Source organism: Oncorhynchus gorbuscha, linkage group LG02 (assembly GCF_021184085.1).
Source record: "Oncorhynchus gorbuscha isolate QuinsamMale2020 ecotype Even-year linkage group LG02, OgorEven_v1.0, whole genome shotgun sequence".
NCBI lineage: Eukaryota > Metazoa > Chordata > Actinopteri > Salmoniformes > Salmonidae > Oncorhynchus > Oncorhynchus gorbuscha.
Genome location: NC_060174.1, coordinates 76,135,307 through 76,154,271, shown reverse-complemented (window position 1 = coordinate 76,154,271; position 18,965 = coordinate 76,135,307). Strand labels below are relative to the sequence as shown.

Sequence of the window (18,965 nt, the reverse complement as noted above, 5' to 3'; positions counted from 1 at the left end):
AACTCGCAGTGCGGGTAGGCTACCTACATTATGAGATTATTCTGGATAAAAACGAGATGATTTGTCAGAATAAGAACCTATTTATTGGAAAGGAGCATCAAACTCACTCACCACCCTGTGAAGTTCATCTGTAGCCTAATAATCTGCATGCTTTCGCGAGTCGATGTGCGAGGACCACACAACATATCATCGCGTGACTCCAAATTTACTTCGATATGATAGTTATTATATCAATATTTGCGCATAAAAGCGTTCCCACTGCCATTTCTCCATAATTTAATTTTACCGACACAAAAAGAGCCCACCATGTTGAAGAACAAATTGAATGTCGGCATTTATACAATTTTACCGTCATTTCATGTTTCCATAAACCGAGTCGTCACTTTTTGTTCATGCGCCATGTAATTCATCTTCCTGAAATTGTCGGATGGAAACGTGGTTAGTGACCTCCGAACAAACAAATATTTTCGTGGGCGAGAAAAACCTCTCGCTTCGCCTCTTTCGTCTCTGACTACACTCAGTAGAACGTTTGGTAGCGTTGTGACAGACGCGGTGTTCAGTCTAAATACATGCAAGTACTGACAAGGTTTCTTGCCAATTTTACGTTTTAAAATTATGCCAACAGCAATCGCAACCTCCAACAAGTCGTTTAAATACTTTCCCATAAGAACTTCCGAGTAAAGACGCAATGGAAAGGTGGAATAGTCAAATGCGCGCTGGATGGTTCCAGAGAGATTGTACACAAAATGACCCATTCACTGGTGTCTTCAACACCTGTAAATTGTCAGAATTATCTGTGGATTTATTACATTTGAATAATGAGTTATTTGTGAATATATTTGCCAACATGTTGTGATTGTCTCTCTTCAGTGTCCAAATTAGCAGAGTGGCTTGATTTAAGGGAGACATTTTGGGATGAGTTACAGAGACCCAGGTAGGAGTGCCAGCTGGAACAGAGTAAAGGTCAGACTAGACTAGGAGATGGAAACACCTAGAGAAAATCCAGAATTGTGCAAATGTGTTGTAATGCAAACAATGCATCCTATTGATCTGGAAAGATCAACTGACATACAAACCTAATGTTTGATTTGATGTCCATCAGCATTCTCTGACCATATATCAATATGTTCCACAGTTCTGAAGGATATGGTGGAATGACAGCTGACCACAGAGAATTACACCTCATCCTCAGAGAGTGAACATATAACAGAAAAGGTGACTGTCAATTATCTTACTTGATCCAGTCCCACTCAACCCATATTTCTTGGTCAGTTTCAAGATTCTTGTGCACTTTTCCATAGATTGTGGAAAGAGAGTTGTGGGTGCTGCTGCTACAATGGTTCCATTCAATGTCATCCAGTCAATTGGATTCTCTGATGTCTTCGCTGGTGCTGCATCTGGCAACCCAGCCCTTACATAGTGGCCTTGTACACAAGATTGCTTCTCCTTGCCTTTCCTGCCCAGAATTGGATCAAAACAGTGATTGTGTATCTTATTTTTGACCTGCTCTTACCAGTCCAATCTTCCTCTTCTTCCTCCCCAGCTCTCTCGGACAGTTTCTGACCTGACCACCCTCATGTACCTGAAAGAAGCAGAGCTTCAATACTGCCACTCACAGTAAGTGATCAACCATTGAAATCTGTTCATACATTAATGTTATGGTACAGTCATCTATATGGTTTAATAATGGATCCATGACATTGTCTACAAAGATACTGAAACTGAGAGGGATCTTAGTTGTGAGGTTGTCTGATATAAACTTACATAGACTCATGTCACCATCTTCTATTAGAGTCTCCCACTATCAGAAGGAAGCTGTCACTCAAGCTAGGGGGGCCAACATTCTGCAGGCCAGCCTATCAGAGCGTTAGTTTGAATTGGAGACCCAATCAAAGGAGTTGGCAGTCCTGCGGTTGGAGCAGCGGGAGTTGAGGGGCTTGCAGCGGCCTGGAGAGAGAAAGAGGGGCACAGGAAAGGTGACAGAGCAAGGGTTCTATAATTAGTTTGAATACTTAGAACATTTAAACTCCTAGCCTCTTCCCCTTGAGGTAAAGTAATATATCTAGGAGTAACCGAAAGGTTGCTGGTTAAATCCCTGAGCCGACTAAGTGCTAAAAATCTGGAATTTAACCCTATTTGCTCCTGTAAGTCGCTCTGAAAAAGAGCGTCTGCTAAATTACTAAAATGTACAAATGTAAATGTGGTTGGGGCGAAGAGAGATGTGTGTGGTGTGTAGTACTCGACGTGGATAGAGGTACAGTGATTGAATGTTTTCCCCCACCAGATGGCGTCGTTTCACCCATCTGCTCAACAAGCACCTCCGTAGAACGATGCTGCGACCAGGTGAGCAGACCAACTCCTGGATGACTGGTAGGCCTTCAACAGAACCAGTAACTGCCATACAGAGTAAGACTTCCAATAGCCTTAAATTATCCTCATTGGGGGGTTGCTATTGTAGTTCTGATTGCATACTCTAATCACAGTGACGTGTAGTGACACGTATGCATAACTGCCCACTGTCCATTCTCCTGTCTTTTCTCTGTAAGGAGACACACAAACAGACACAGAACACACAGCAGTGTCAGGCACTCGCTTGCGTCCCAACTAATATGCGTTCTCTAATTCTCTCCTTCTCTGTCTCGGAGGACCTGAGCCCTAGGACCGTGCCCCAGGACTACCTGACATGATGACTCCTTGCTGTCCCCAGTCCACCTGACTGTGCTGCTGCTCCCGTTTCAACTGTTCTGCCTTATTATTATTCGACCATGCTGGTCATTTATGAACATTTGAACATCTTGGCCATGTTCTGTTATAATCTCCACCCGGCACAGCCAGAAGAGGACTGGCCACCCCACATAGCCTGGTTCCTCTCTAGGTTTCTTCCTAGGTTTTGGCCTTTCTAGGGAGTTTTTCCTAGCCACCGTGCTTCTACACCTGCATTGCTTGCTGTTTGGGGTTTTAGGCTGGGTTTCTGTACAGCACTTTGAGATATCAGCTGATGTACGAAGGGCTATATAAATACATTTGATTTGATTTAATATCAAGCTCTGCTTTGCCCAGAGGAGGATGGTGCACACTGCCCAGGGTGGACTGTGACACATTTTCCCAAAACTTCCTGTACTAAAACAGACCTTGAATGTGGCTCAAATGTTTTTTTTACATGTTTATCTTTTGAAAGATATTGATTTGAATCAATGTATCTATAGGTAAAGCTAATTATAAACCAAACTGTAATACTGTTGTGAATTTCAGATACTGTATGTACAGGCTTATTTAAGTGAGTACCTAAGACCTAACTCAATGGTTTATCATTAACCGTTTTAAAATACTACGAGCAATAAAGTAAAACTTCTGTCATGTTTTTCACTTCACTTAGACACCACTCTCTGTCCTGTGACTGCTTCCTGTTTTTATGTGCGACCATCCTTTAATGGTCACTCACTGGCCCAGAGGAGCTTACCTAACTACACATTTCTGCAAAGTAGGTATAAATGTGTCAGTGGCACTTTGAGCCCCAAATGGTGAAGCATGATGCCATTTTGATAACTTCTGACAAGCTACTGTGCAAAACAAATTTAACGCAAACACACATTGTAGATAAAGAAATTGAACTTCTGACGAGGAAGTCATCTGAGCCCATGTTTGGATACTTGACTTCATCAGTCAGATTCAATTCTCTTCCGTCTTTGGATGCGAGACTTGATAGAACGTACACGAAAAGGAGTATCTACTAGAGAATTTAATTCATTTTGCCTTTAATTTAAAAAAAAATCTGAAAAAAGGCAAACAAAAGTATTAAATGATTGAGAATAATCATAGTCAATGATACAGTAGTAATAATATTAATAGTTCTGTCATGTTCCATCAAAATCATATCAGCATACTTTCTGTAGACATTAAGACTCTCCCGCAGCTCAGTGGCAGCACTTTCAAATATTCACACTTAGAGCTGCAAACAGGTAACCCATAGATGCACAACAACAATCACAGATCATAGTTCACAACACTGCTGAAAAACATGCTCCATTGGTGTCGCTGTTGCTCTACAAAGCTCTGACACCAATGATGAATCTCAAACTGACCCCTAGCTAGCCTGTCACTAGGCACTTCTAGGATTGGATAGGTATAAATATTATAGTAATTGATTCACCCTGCCTTCTCATTGGCTAGTTGGAATTTCCCCACATTACTTATATCTATCCAATCCTTTCAGATCTACAGGAGAAGAGCTAGGGGCCAGTTTGGGATTCAGCACAAAAGTGAATGGAATCGGATGTAGAAATGATTTGAAAAAGAATCTGATGAATGTCAGTGGTGCATTGAGATGAACTGACAATGAGGAGTATCACTAGGCTATACAGTGCAGGTCCAGTGTGTGCAAGTTTATTGTAAGTGGGAGCGTATCGTCTGTCCTCTTTTTATTGTAGAAGAGAGTGAATCATAGATACATACCTCTATTCTTCCCTTAAAACATGAAGGTTTTTACAGAATGAATGACAGGGTAGAAATTCAGGAATGTCAAGATGGGGCAGATGGGGTTGCCTAAATTACATCACCAAACCAAAGTGTCAGTCTGTGTTTGCCCTTCTCTCGGTGTGTTTACAGGTACTCTCTAAACCTCGTTTTATATCAATGATCAATACATGATCAATATGATCAATATTTGTAGAAATAATTACATTTAAATCACTATTGGTGGAAAAAGAACGATAAAGCCCCCTTCCTTTTAATGGCACTCCCTCGGCGTGGACAGCCATGGCACATCAACACTCTTTATGACATTTAAATCTACTTTTTATCCATTATAGCACTTATTACACCGCTCCTAAAAACTGCTGGCCAAATGACACCTGTGGATCTGTCAGCATTGCCATGGTACAATATTACATCAACATTTACATGGTGCTGGGTTTTCACTTGTGTTTGCCACCCCCATAACAACAACCACTGCAGACAGCGAGAACGCAAAACAGAGAACATGTACAAGAAAAGTGGCTTAAGCAAGACAAAAGAACACCGCAAGCAACATAGGGAAGACCACGAGGCCACCACACCTCTCCATCCACAGGCCTTCATCCCACCGTGTGTGTGTAAGAGTTTGCGCAAGTGTGTGTGCGTGAGCTCTAACAGTCCTCATCGTCTGCCATTCCTTTGAGCCGCAGGCGGGCAAAGTCCTCGAACACAAAGTCGTCATCTTGGGAGAAACTACTGTAGGATGACAAGAAAACATGGCAGAAGTGTGAGTGTTTTAGATCTTTGGGAAAAGTCTTAGGGTGTCTTTGGCTGCATTTACACCGGCAGCCCAATTCTGATATTTTTTTCACTTATTGGTCTTTTGCCAATAATTGGGCAAAAGATCAGAATTAGGCTGCCTGTGTAAACGGAGTAAAGAAGCAGTGATTACAATGGTCAGACAGACCAGATTAATACTCACTTTGATTCAAATTCTATCAGGTTGGTGTCAATGGGAGGGTCCGACTCCGGCACAGCTGTTAGAACACACAGATAATGACATGTCAGTGCGATGTCACCATGGCAACTCCATAGTAATTTACAGGCAGGAAATACCAGAGTGAGATTATGTATTTGATGTGCTTGTGTATGTGAGGGACTGTTGTTCCCCGCCCACAAGGCTGAACTAAACTACTGACAGATATTTCACAAGACTGTGTCCATTGTCAATTCCTCTTCACTTATAGGATAAGTAGAGTCTCCACTAATTCACTGCTTCCCAATCACACAAAAAAGCAAGCCCCTTGAGGGACTCTAAAGTGCTCATCATCCTTAATTTGAACTGATCGGAACATTTGAATATGTGAATGTAACAAGGTGGAAGAAAATGGTGGAAGCTTGCCAGAGGATTTGTTCAACTCTCAATTCACTGCAAATGAAGGGAAGGAGACGAACCCGAAATACTGAGATAAAGACCTGATAGTGGGCTTATGGAGAGGTGGTGGGAGTCTGTAGGTACCTGACTGTGGGCGGGATATGGGCAGTTCTGTGGGTTTGGGGTGCATTAAGACAAAGGGCAGCTCCACCGACACATCTCTGGAAAAACACAGAACATAAACAGCATTTATTAAGATCAATAATTATTATTATGCATGCATATATATTATAAGACATTTAGCAGACGCTTTATTCCAAAGCGACTTAGTCATGCGTGCATACATTAAGTATGGGGGGGTCCCGGGAATTGGACCCTCTATCCTGGCGTAGCAAGCGCCTTTGCTCTAACAAATGAGCTACGAAGGACCACATGAATGTTCAATTATGCATGTCAATCAATAACAATTTGTTATTCTATGGAAACATTCATATTGCACAATTAATAATCCAGATCTGACAGGAAACCACCCAGGAAATAGTGATTAGTGACATGTTTGATCAGTGAAGGGGCAATTATCCCAATCAACCCTCCTTCGCTGTCGAACATTGATCTTCACCAATGGGAACTCTTCAGGTCTGGGTAGCACTTTGTTTCCAAACAGTCATTATACAGTAATAACCAATGAATTGTAATAAATCAAAGCCTGAACACCAAGATGTGCAGACTTAATATATTCAAGCTTAATTCCCCTCAACACTGCATTGATAACTCTGCATCAGTGTGACTTTGGGCCACAGCCTAATGAAACCTCACACCATCCTTAGGGTTAGGACTGACTCAGCCAGGGAGAACACAGGAGGCTGCAGCTTAGCATCTGCAGGTGAGATTTGACATACAATGGCTGGTATGTAAAATAGCCACACATACACACACTTAAGAGGCACTGATGGCGTTTCTGGCGCACAGACACTCAACCAAACGCGCACACACACAAATAGCAGTAGGGCATAAGATCACCACACACACATGCAGGTGGTGGCTGGGTGTGAGGAAATTATAGTTGAAATTATTAATTATGTATACATTTCTAATTAGAACCATTTATTCTAATACTATGGGCTCTTGGTTAAGCTGTTACTGAAAATGTAAGGAAAGCAAATTCATTGTTTCTACCTTGCGGGAAGTTTAAGGGAGAGGGATGATGTAGCTTTTCTGACAGATAAGAATGGTCCTTGATGTACCATTTGTGGAGGAGAAGATATCTTTTAGACAGATTGGAATGTCTGGTTTATGAGAGGAGTAGAAGACATCTCCGGACCTGAAAACACTGGGCTATTGTGGGAATCGGAGAGAGTGTGGGAAACTGATGATGTCATTTTCAGTTTATAACGTGTGGAAATATGTGTATGTGGTTAGTACTCACTTGAATTAAACGCTGTTTACCTGGCTTTTAAGACTGGTCTCGATCTACTTCATGCATAATTAATGAACTTACACCTCATTAATGAACTAGAGCGAGTGCGAATTTGATTTGGCTATAAAACATATAGGAATTTAGAAATTCCACTAACACTGGGATGTCATATTACCTTTCTAACACGCCACTCAGCAGCCTGAGATGACCCAATGCAAGAGCAGATGCACAGATGGAGGGAGAGAGACGCACAAACAAACAGACGGGCGGACAAACACAGGAGGCGAGAGAGACACAAACCACAGGAGGGAAGATGAAATGAGGCGGGAACTCAAAACCAAGGCAACCGCAACCGAGAGAGGGGAGACCACAAAGCATGGCGCACCAGTGAGTGGAGTGGGAGGAGCAGAGAGACGAGTGAGGGTCTGGGAGACGTGATTTTCTGACTGTTTATACACAAGTTGTAGTGGCAGAGTACCAGGAGTGCATGACACAGATTGGAGTGTAAAGGTGTAAAGGTGTGTGTGTGTAGACTACAGCATGTGTGTGGTCAGTGGTAGGTGTGTGTGTCAGTGTTTCCCTGAGGACATGGAAGTAGCCAAGTAGCCATTAACTGTAGCCATGTAGCCACAGTTAATTGTTGAATACTTTAACGACTTTACCTCCCATATTGGTAAAATGGGTTGTGACTTAATTAAAATGTATGAAAAATGTATGTATTCAGTGTGTTGTTAATGTTTGGGATATTGTCTAGGCCTATATGATCAGAGCTATTATATATCACTAAACCAGACTCTTGAGATAAAAATTATATTTACAGTTTTACTGCAAGATATGAACTGCCACAATGATGTTTGTTCTTAAAATTATGTATTTTATTGGCTCTGTGGCTATGGACACTAAGGGTAATGAAACCAATGTGTCATTTAGAAATGTGGGTGAACTATCCCTTTAACAGTTTGGCCTGTCAATCAATCACTGTGGGTGGGATTGTCAGGGAGGGGACAGGATGTTTGTGAGTCACAGAGTTGGTAGGGTTTCAGACTTGAAGGGAAGGCGGGAGATTAGTAATCTAGTCAGAAAAACTAGTCTAGTCGTTCAATTACATTTACTGTGGCAAAAACCTAAGAAAAAAGGTTGTATTCTGTCAGGTAAACATGGATTCCCTGTTGAGAAACAATATAGAACTGCAGGAAAATTCTCAAGGGCAGTCCTCATGAGAGCTAGTTTCATCAGTCTTTGTGACTGCACTTGAAGAAACTTTCAAAGTTCTTGAAATGTTACGTATTGACGGACCTTCATGTCTTAAAGTAATGATGGGCTGTCGTTTCTCTTTGCTTATTTGAGCTGTTCTTGCCATAATATGGACTTGGTCTTTCACCAAATCTTCTGTATAGCCCCCTACTTTGTCACAACACAACTGATTGGTTCAAACACATTAAGGTAAGAAATTCCACAAATTAACTTAAGGCACACCAGTTAATTGAAATGCATTCCAGGTGACTACCTCATGAAGCTGGTTGAGAAAATGCCAAGAGTGTGCAAAGATGTCATCAAGGGAAAGGTTGCTTACTTTGAAGAATCTCAAATAAACTAATCCAAATCAATTTTATAACACTTTTTTGGTTACTACATGATTCCATCTGTGTCATTTCATTGTTTTGATGTCTTCACTAATTATTCTACAATGTAGAAAATAGTACAAATAAAGAAAAACACTTGAATAAGTAGGTGTTCTAAAACGTTTGACCTGTAGTGTGTATATTTCCTGAGCTTTCTTATTAAACCTTATAATTAATTATTTTTCTGTCTTTTGCCATTTATGAATATGTTGTTCAATGCGTTTCTATGGGCTTTAGTAGTAAAGGCTAAATTCAATACTTGTTTTATATTTATATGCAGTAATTGTTTTATACCTAACGGGGTCCTACAATTCCAAAACAAATAGCTAAATTATCTATGTTATGACCACCTTAAAACAATTAAACATGTCAGCTTAGAACCGAGAAGATTAGGGTGTTTCTCAATTTTTCATACTACCGTGCTCCACACTCTCATACTCAAGAGTGTATTCTCAGATCATGTTCTTGTGAAGACGAAAGTGTGGGAAAACCCCCATAAAACAATACATTTGAGAAGCACTCGCACTCTCCCTACTGTATTACCTCACACTTTACCTCTCCATTCACTGAACCTTCTTCCAGCCAGGACAATGGCAACAATAGATTAAACAAGATATATACACAAAGCAAACATTTCACTTCATAATAATCAACTAGATATGTGAATCGTAATAATGTAGTTAAACAGGCAAAATTGACCTAAAACTAATGTTATGCAAGGTAGATGTACATTTTTCATGGGAAGCTACCAATTCTTCATGGCTAGCTAGCCAGTTAGCCCTATTGACTTACCCATTCACTGAACTGTTTTCCAATCATGAAAACAATGGCAATAGAGACGAAACAAGATAAACACAAAGCAACCGTTTTACTTCATAGCTAACAGCTAGCTATATGTGAATCATACTAATGTAGCTAACCAGATAGTTTAACAGTTGTCACTACAGTCCCTGGTTCGAATCCAGGCTGAATCACATCCGGACGTAATTGGGAGTCCCATAGGGCGGCGCACCACTGGCCCAGCGTCATCCGGGATTGGCCGGGGTAGGCCTCCGTTGCAAATAAAAATGTGTTCTTAACTGACTTGCCTCGTTAAATAAAAGGTTAAATAATCAAATAAATAAAATCAAGCAAAAATGACCTAAAACTAATATTATACAAGAAAGATGTAAATTCTAGCTAACAATTCTTTGTGGCATCTAACAGTACTAGTAGCTAGCCAGTATACAGTACATAGGCAGGAAAACATGCCAAAAGTAACACAGCATGTATTTATTAACATATCAAGATAAAATATTGTAGTCAGGAAATATATGAGATGTGAACATGCAACATTTCATTCTCTCGCTTCAGCTCAAATAATGCCCGCCATTGATTTCAAGAAATGTGGCATAATTTTTTACGTGGTTGCGTCATAATTCTTTGCATACTTTCTGTTGAAGCTTGTGTTGATGCATGCTTCAAAATATGTACAAATGGAGTACGCATTCAAGAAGTGCCCTCTGTGCTCTGTTTCACATACTTTGATTTGAACTCATACTGTGCTCCAATTTGCGTGTTCGGAGGTAGTATGTATTTTGAGAAAGACCCTTAAACTGAGGTTTTTAAATTAAAAGAAGCCTAGTTAATATATGAAGTTTAAAAAGTAGTGCATAAGGAAAACACTGCAGTGCGTACCTGCACAGAACCCCCCCACAACAACGTAGTGATATTGACCAGACTCATGTGGAACTCACCCTCCACGAGAGATGACCAGTTTTACTTTGACCCTGTAGGAGACCAGGATTCCAAGGACCTCCTTGTTAGTTACATCCTTAACACTGAAACACAAACATGAGAGACAGAGAGGGTGGTGAAAAAGGTTCTCAGTAAGGGATGGGATCTTGCATCTTCTAGGGTGCTGCATTCGAAAATAAATCAGAATAAATGCATTTATGAGCTCAATCACTCCCTTAGCATGTGTAAAGTCACATTCTGGCCAAGTTACAGCATATGTGGTGTGTGAAATATTGCTGAGGCCAAGCTAGAGAGAGAGTAATTACTATCTAACATGGTTCTGGATGCCAGACTACAGTGTTTGTGTGTGTGAGTCATCATACATGGTGCTGGAGGCCAGGTTGGTGTCCTCATGTTTGAGCTTTCCGTCCAGGGCCAGGCCCCTCTTCTCACGGTTCTTGTCTAGCGTGGGTGTGAGGGTGTACACCTTACAGAACGTAGAGCTAGACGACACCTGGTCACTGAGGAGAGGAACACACACCTATCAGCACACCTGGGACATAACTGGAATATCAATAGATCTGGACGAGAAGGTATGGAAAAACACCTGATCACAAGCTAGAAGTTATTAAGAGATGCCTTGGAAATCTGAAAAATGATAATGGCATGAACAGGAAAGGAAAGGATGGGGGAGGGAGAGCAAGCCCGAGCCAGAACTGTACTGGAGCCATACTTGCTGGATGAGGCTGTGGGCCTGGAAGAGGACTTTTTAGCTAACTTAGCTATAAACATTCTACTATTTTTCTTTCTTGCATGTATAAAATATTAATGGTGAACAGAAAGCAAAAGAGGAAATTGGTGAAAAAACAAAAGAAGAAGTGAACAATATCTGACAAGTGGGTTATCGTTCTGGCTTCAGGAATGGCGGTTCAAATCCACTCTCTTCCCTCCTGTTGCTACACTTCAGTTGGGCTTTGCGGATGGATGCCACCAACGCCACCGAGCAAGGCAGACACAGTCAAACTAGATCCGAGAACAATCTAAGATCTGCTACGTAGCCCCTGAGAAAGCTCCGACCCAAAGAAACACGCGCACACACACAAGCTTTACACAGCGTCATTCCAGCTAACAGCAAATCCCCAGGTGCTACCAGCCACAATGCATGACTGGCTATACTGCAGTAGTTCAGAACTACCAGAGGATGGGGGATGTGCTCAGGGTAACATTTAAAGTAGCCTCAAATTTTTATGAACAGGTTACCAATGTAGCCTCTGCTTTGGGTACTTGTTGTTTCTCATTCCCACAGTTTCCATGTTTTGTCCTCTACCTGTAGCATAGAAGGAACTTTGTTTAGAATTCCAAACTCAACATTTTGTTGTTCGTTGCCAGACCAGGGTAAATGTTGTTTCAACATTTGTTCATCCTAAAATACTGGTATACAATGGCAGAACAGTGCCAGAAATCAAACATGGTATAACTAAACCTTTAATGCTCACCAACATAGTTTATATACCATGACGTCTGGTGCTGCAGCGGTCAGCAGGTTATTGTCATGCAAAAGACTGGCCGTCTCACAGACTGTTAATTAACAATCATGTCAAATGAACATCTCCAGGCTCCACTCAGACAAGTAGCATACAAGCCTCTGACGCACACCTTTGGAACATCGACATTTTTAAAAGTTGAATAAAACTAATTGAATATACACCATAAAAATAAATGTATTTATTTTAGGCAGGTCTAAAAAAAAACTAAAAACATTATGATTTGAAATAAATGCATTTCAGAAGAACAGAATATAAATTGGCCTGCTGTGTGTTATCTGGCTATAAAATTATTATATTTTTAATAAAAAAATATGCCATAGGCTGTAGGCTTGTTCATTGAGCAGACAATATATGTGTATAAGTCCCGAGAACATCATATGATTTTATAGTAAGAAGAATATAATTGAACTTAGCTGATAAAAATAGACTGGATAATATTCCCATTCCGGAGCGAGAGAGTGCGCATATGAAGTGGCTATGTTGAGCGTAAAAGTGATTATTTGAAACAGGTCCTATGCGCTAGGTTTAGAGTTATTTGGCAACTTTAGTTGTGAATGATACAAACCTTAAAATTATTTAGAAATCGAAAATATATGGGCTGTATGATCCGACTATAGGCTATTGATGATTTGAGAAAGTCGCAACAACAAGGCTCAGGCTGCATTCGCTGTTCTCTCATCAAGTGATCATATTTCCACCAATCAGACTATTCTGAATATGAACTTGTCTTTACTAATATGTCAAATTAGTTGTGATTTATAATAGCCCATTATCAAACAAGCAATACAAAAAAATACATGTCATCCGTATGCACTGGAATAGCGAATGGAGGCCACTTTCCTGCCGGTCCGGTTTTCACTCATGTTGGGTAGACTATTCCAGTCATTTCGCTGCAACACAGGTGATATTCAGCCCAAACTCTGTGCTCTCCAACCCTGTTCCTGCAGCTACCCAGTGTTTAATTTGTGAAATCAGGTTAAATCTGTTTGGGAACATCGATAGTAACATGTTTTCACAACTAAACATATTCAACTGTTATAACAGCCCCTCTCTCTCTGCGCGCTGGAGTAAGGAATAAAGGAGAGGAGATTGAAACTCACGGTGGTGAGATATTTTGTAGCTCAAGGTAATGTGTTAGTCCATTATTATAATTTGTTTAAATTCCCTATTACTTGGCTACTCAAAATCTACAACAAATGTACTATAATTATAGTCTAAATCTGAATTTCTTTAATTTAAGATACACCGACTATGTACCAAAGATATAATGAATCAGTATTTATGTTTTTCTGCCATGCATAATATGTAGTTGGCTATTTAATGGCACAATCTTTATTTAAATTCGCGGGGATTTGGGGCTTGGGCCAAAAAGAAAGCGCTGTCCATTTTGTTGTGTTAGGCTTTGAAACAACATCCACAACGACCATGTTTTTCACTCAGTTTCAACCTATTGTTGAACTTCTTTCTTCAAATTGATCAAGCACAGTGAGGTAAGTTGTAAAAGCACCTTCTGTCTTGATGATAAGTGTTTGATGTGATTTTCGATTACATTTGCATAGATGTCAGAGTGGTTGGGGCAGTGGTTCCCAACCTTTTTTGGTTACTGTACCATCCATTTAATTTTGCTCTGCCCAGAGTACCCCCTCATGTAGATTTGACCAATCAGTCTTCCAGTACCCCCTGTGGATAGGCCAAGTACCCCCAGGGGTCCTAGTACCCCTGGTTGGGAACCGCTGGGTTAGAGGAACAATAGAGCCCTGAGTACCATGCCATTAGCCTCCTGAGGATGGTTAGGGAGTTGGGTAAGCTACTACTAATGCATGTCCAGTGTGCATAAAAAGAGATTACCCTGACTCAACGTTCATGTAGGATTTTACTGTGGTCATGACTCATGACTGCCAGTGTGGCAGTAATACGTCACCGCAACAGCCCTAGGTGTGATGTATAAAAGGAAACAGGCAAAGTGGAAATAAAGGAACTGAGGAGTGATAGGTATAATAGTCAGGTAAAATACTCACTCTGCCTCCACCTGAGCCACTGGACACTTGTACTGAGCCGTACTGAACAGACAGATATCAGCATACTGTCGCACTGGGGAGAGGGAAAGAAAGAGTTAACCACACACATACAAAAGAAAACAGAGGAGAGAAGAGCGAATAGAGCCTAGAGTCATAAAATAACGATTGATACAACTTTGATGAAAGACAGGTACCTGAGATTTTGACTCTTTTGACAGTCTTGGTGGAGTTGTTGGTGACGTGAACATTCACGCTGATGGGTTCTCCATGGTAGTAGAGTTCTTTATCCAGAGAGGCCTCCAGGTGTAGTGAGCGGTCCGACATGAGGAAGCTCCGTGTGGTCTCCACCATGGGCTGAGGCCCAGGCTTCTCTGGGGCATACTGCACCTTACGGATCACTAGCCGCACAGAGTTCCTACACAACACACACGTTACAGATCACCGCCTTTGCTGACTAACTAAAAACATAGAGAAATGCACAGACATGCATATCACATGTTTTCAAGGATTACAGACCCTAAAAAGCTCCTGCAGAAGACAGAGTAAAATGGCTTTTGTACCGTTTGTGAATCTTCTCCTCTATCGATTTGGCACAGAACGCCCGGATCTCAAAGTCTACCCCACATGCCTAAAGAGGGAAAGGTGGAGGAAAGGCGAAGCGACATGGACATAAACGATCAAATCGGCATTATTAGCGTCATGTGGGTGTGTATTGTTGACTCTAAAGGTATGGAAATAGCTGAGTTTAGATATCCGTCATATAATGTGTAAGTTTGCATGAAGTGATGCTCAAGCGTCTTTACCTTCCCAGTGTCTTCTGGTCCTGGCTGTAAGGTGACTGAGCACGGCAGGTTCTGGGGAATCTGAGAGAGACACAAATTTGCCATATTTTACAGACTCAAAGTATATGTATGTTCATGTGTGTGTGTGGTTGTGTGTGTTTACTTGACTCACTGTGAAGTAGAAGGGGTGTGCCTGCTGGCCCAGTTTCTTCAGTAGTCTTTCCTGCAAGCGACTGTTGGCTTTGCGTTCCTCTGCGATTGGAGGAAAGGCCTGGAAGGTGGAGATGTACAGATCCTTCCGGAAGGACAGGCCCAGCACATCCAGGTCCTCACGGCCATAGCGGAATGCACACGTCAGAGTCACAAACACTGGGGAGAAGGAGGGGGGGTTTAAACATCAGAAGAGGTTGATATAAAATGGCAAAAAAATAGGAGACAAAACAGTGGAGAGAATGAGGAAGCAAAACAGTGGAGAGAATGAGGAAGATGCCAACTCATACCTTTCCTTTCTTTCAGATAGTCGGGGTCCACTAGAATCACACCATCTGTGAGAAAGGAAAATGTAAAGAGGTAAGGTTTTGATTAGACAATATTAATTGTTTGAAACACAGAGTTTACGAACAATAAAATGAGGCAGTTTTATGAGAGTCCCATGATGCTCTCACCAGTAAACTCATTGACCATCCAGCACTTACCGACTGGGTCCACCTGGTCAAGGTGATCCACAAAGTCTCTCTTTCCCAGGTATACTGTGACCTGCAGAAAGGATGGAGGGAAGTAGAGGACTTTATACAAATGTGAAAGTCACAATTAATAACATAAACCATCAAAGGATACAACTAGTCATGCAATACTCATGTCCTTTACCTTGCAGTTGGGGCTTGATTTCTTGAAGACTCTGACAAGAGGACACAGGAGATAGAAAGTGAGAGAGAAAGAAAGAGAGAAAGAAAGAGAGAAAGAAAGTAAGAAGCTATAGCCTGTAACTTTCACACCTCTGGGGTGTAATCATTAGTCCAAACAGTTGCAAAATGTAACGCTTTGCTACTAGAATTAGTGTTTTAATTGGACAAATTAAGGTTGGTCACTCCTCGTTTTGTTTGATTCCATTTAAGGAACATTTAGCAACCAAATCCACATAATGAATACGCCCCTGGTGTTCGTCCAGTTTGTCCTCTATCCTGTCCCAGAGGTGTAGGGTTAGACCCAATATCCTGCATCTGGACAGGAAACTCTCTCCCAGCAAATAGAGGCCATTTCCTGCTGCCGACTGCCACAAACACAACAGGACTAAAAAAACTCCTTCCTCATTTCACGAGGAATATCTACAAAGGAGTATTGATACATACTGTGTGTACTCTTTACACCTATTACAGCATGCAGAAAAAAAATTCTGTTCAACAATAGTTTCTGAACTAAATTCTCAGAGAGCACTTTCACTATCACAGACTAGGCCTACACACACCCTATGCATACCTAACCTAGGTACGCAAACACACATACTTGTGAGAGGTTCATGGAATGTGGCAAGGTGTAACACAGTGTGTGCGTGCACATAGGAGGAAAGAGGATATTAACTGGCGAGCATTGAACGACTGTAGTCCTGTCATAAATGGGATATCTAGGCTAAATTTGCATAGAAACTCATCCCAGTGACTGCTGATAACTAACTGATAAGGACAAGTCAACAACTCCTTAACATTAGGAGAATGAAGAGGGACCACTGACTACTAGTCCATTTCTGACCAGGACTAGTGGAGGAAGGTTAACACTTTATCCTTTCCCACCAGTGGTGGAGAACATGAGCACACTAACAGCATATGGTAGTAAGTTTGACTTGGGATATAATTTAACCATAGTGAGTGTGTAGTGGACACAGGACAGGTCTTGTCGCACATGCTCAGTTTAAATCTCATTGGCCCAGTGCTCTGCTGACTCTTCATTTACGAGCCAGTGCATTGGTCCTGCTCTGAGCTCTTCATTCCCGGGACCACCCATACGTAGAATGTATGCACACATGACTGTAAGTCGCTTTGGATAAAAGCGTCTGCTAAATGGCATATATTATTATTATTATACCTCCTGACTAGTTACCATCCAAACCCCTGACCCCTCAAAACCACCACGCCACTTGCTCACGAGCATCCATCAGGGGGTCGTCATCACTGCTGCTGACGCTTCAGAAACCACAAGAGAAACACCTATTAACCTGACCTTGACCCTAAATCTCAAAACACTGAACCTAAACACCAATCTGACCGTTTACGCCAAACCTTCTACATGAAAGTGACCCTGTCCACTGCACAATAACCAAGAAATAAAATCAATGAAAAATGTCAGTAGAGAACCATGCTGCATTCTCCAAATATATTCCACATTATTTATAGTCACTTGCAGAGGACATCGATCCAGAATAACCTAGTGGAGAAGTACAGCTGCTCAGAGTCAGACTGTACATACTGATGAAGACACAAGCAGCTGATTACCAAGAGCAAAATACTTTGAAGTTATCAAAGGTGTCAGGCCGGCAAGAGTATGAATAGCTGCATCTTTGTCCTGGCCTGATATGGACAGCACACAACAGTGGCTATACAACATGCCTATATACAGTAATCACGTGTATATGGCACATGGTATCAATAGCTGGATAGACTGTCTGTGTTTGTTTGTTTACATGCAGGATATTTATCTATGCATGAAATAACACTGGGCGATTAAGCGTAAAATGTACATCAAATAGATGTCACTGAGGGCCAAATAAACAGACTGCTAATTAGCCAGGACTCAAAACAGTACATCAATCATGCATATCAGCTCATTCGTTCATTTTGAGCTAGCTACAGTAATGTTAGTTGTTGGATGCACACACCACGGGGGCCATCATAACACCGTTTACCCCACCCTGCAGCTAGCTAGAACATGCTTACTAAAACTGTTGCAATTGAAGTGAAACTAGCTAGTTGTCTAGTTAAACTAGAAATTATGTTATCGTCATCAAGGTGTAGGTAAAACAGGGATAATCCGGTGGATTGCGAAGACTCTTCCGCCCGAAGAGTTCTAGCTCGCTAACTACCTTTGCTAACATTAGCTAGCTAGGAAACATATGGGTCTGGCTAACAACAACACAAACACTGCTCTCGAAATCCTACGACTATGGTCGTTTTGGCTGAATGATCTCTAACGTTTAATTAGATAGCTAGTTGCTATTATTGCCTTGGTAAGTATGGACCAATCTGATGTTGATGTAAGGGGAACAGGCTGGTCTCAAGTGATACTAAAATGCTAGCGTAACTAGCTCCCCGTGCTCGTGTCTTCACACACACAACAACACACACACTAACAAGGGAGTAGAAATACGATATTGCGGGGGAATGAATCCTTACCTGGTGCCCGCCTTGTCCCCCATCTCCTCGGCAGGCTTTCGGTATATTGGTGGCAAAAGAACAAGTCGTGTGTATTTCTGTGAATTGTTATCTGTTTATTTTATGGTGTATTTTACTCCACCCTTGCAAGCTATCTGGCGCTGGCTTCCGTTCCTTTTCGCTTCCGCAAAAGCAGGAACTCATCCGATCCGTGCAGTTCTGATAAAGACGCGCTTTTGGGAACAGTGTAGCATTGCGCAATAGATACGCACTCTCAGAATGCCCTACGCCAAAATGGTACGCTTTTTGGGACGTAACGTTAGAGCGTTGCAGATTGAATTGCATTGTGTATACAGTGCATTTGGAAAGTATTCAGACTCTTTGACTTTTTACATTTTGTTATGTTACAGCCTTATTCTAAAATTGATTAAATTATTGTTATTTTACTACTGCTCTATAATTATTTGTTGCTTTTATTTCTTATTCCTCTTTTTTTAAACTGCCATTTTGGTTAGGTCTTGTAAGTAAGCATGTCACTGTAAGGTCTACAATACCTGTTGTATTCTGCACATGTGACAAATACACTTAGATTTTTAATGTTTTTCCTCATCTATCTACACACAATACCCCATAATAACACTGTGAAAACAGGCTTTTAGACATGTTTGCAAATG

The 18,965-nt window shown here is 41.3% G+C and overlaps 1 protein-coding gene and 1 long non-coding RNA gene across 2 annotated transcripts; one reads left to right on the top strand and one right to left on the bottom strand.

Annotated features, from left to right (window-relative positions):
* The first annotated feature begins 3 nt into the window (after positions 1-3).
* On the top strand, positions 4-1,961 carry LOC124010009. Its single transcript, XR_006834346.1, has 4 exons — positions 4-934; positions 1,136-1,215; positions 1,544-1,617; positions 1,793-1,961. It is a non-coding gene; the product is annotated as an uncharacterized LOC124010009 (long non-coding RNA).
* Positions 1,962-3,738: 1,777 nt separating this feature from the next.
* On the bottom strand, positions 3,739-18,513 carry LOC124010001 (arrestin red cell). The gene is made up of 14 exons (XM_046322301.1): positions 18,313-18,513; positions 15,797-15,827; positions 15,625-15,685; positions 15,430-15,474; positions 15,102-15,298; positions 14,951-15,010; positions 14,708-14,775; positions 14,342-14,562; positions 14,148-14,220; positions 10,966-11,103; positions 10,603-10,686; positions 5,972-6,048; positions 5,435-5,489; positions 3,739-5,208 (listed from the first exon to the last, which is right to left on the bottom strand). Exons 1-14 carry the CDS (start codon positions 18,333-18,335, stop codon positions 5,124-5,126), a joined length of 1,218 nt encoding a protein of 405 aa, XP_046178257.1. The 5' UTR covers positions 18,336-18,513; the 3' UTR covers positions 3,739-5,123.
* Between the last annotated feature and the right edge of the window lie 452 nt (positions 18,514-18,965).

Coding starts and splice junctions, on each gene's coding strand:
- LOC124010001 (XM_046322301.1), bottom strand. CDS start 18,335: ATGGGGGACAAGGCGGGCACCAG. Junction 15,299..15,429: donor CTATCTGAAAGAAAGGAAAG/GTATGAGTTGGC, acceptor CCTTCTCCCCAG/TGTTTGTGACTCTGACGTGT. Junction 10,687..10,965: donor AACCTGGCCTCCAGCACCAT/GTATGATGACTC, acceptor TTTGTGTTTCAG/TGTTAAGGATGTAACTAACA.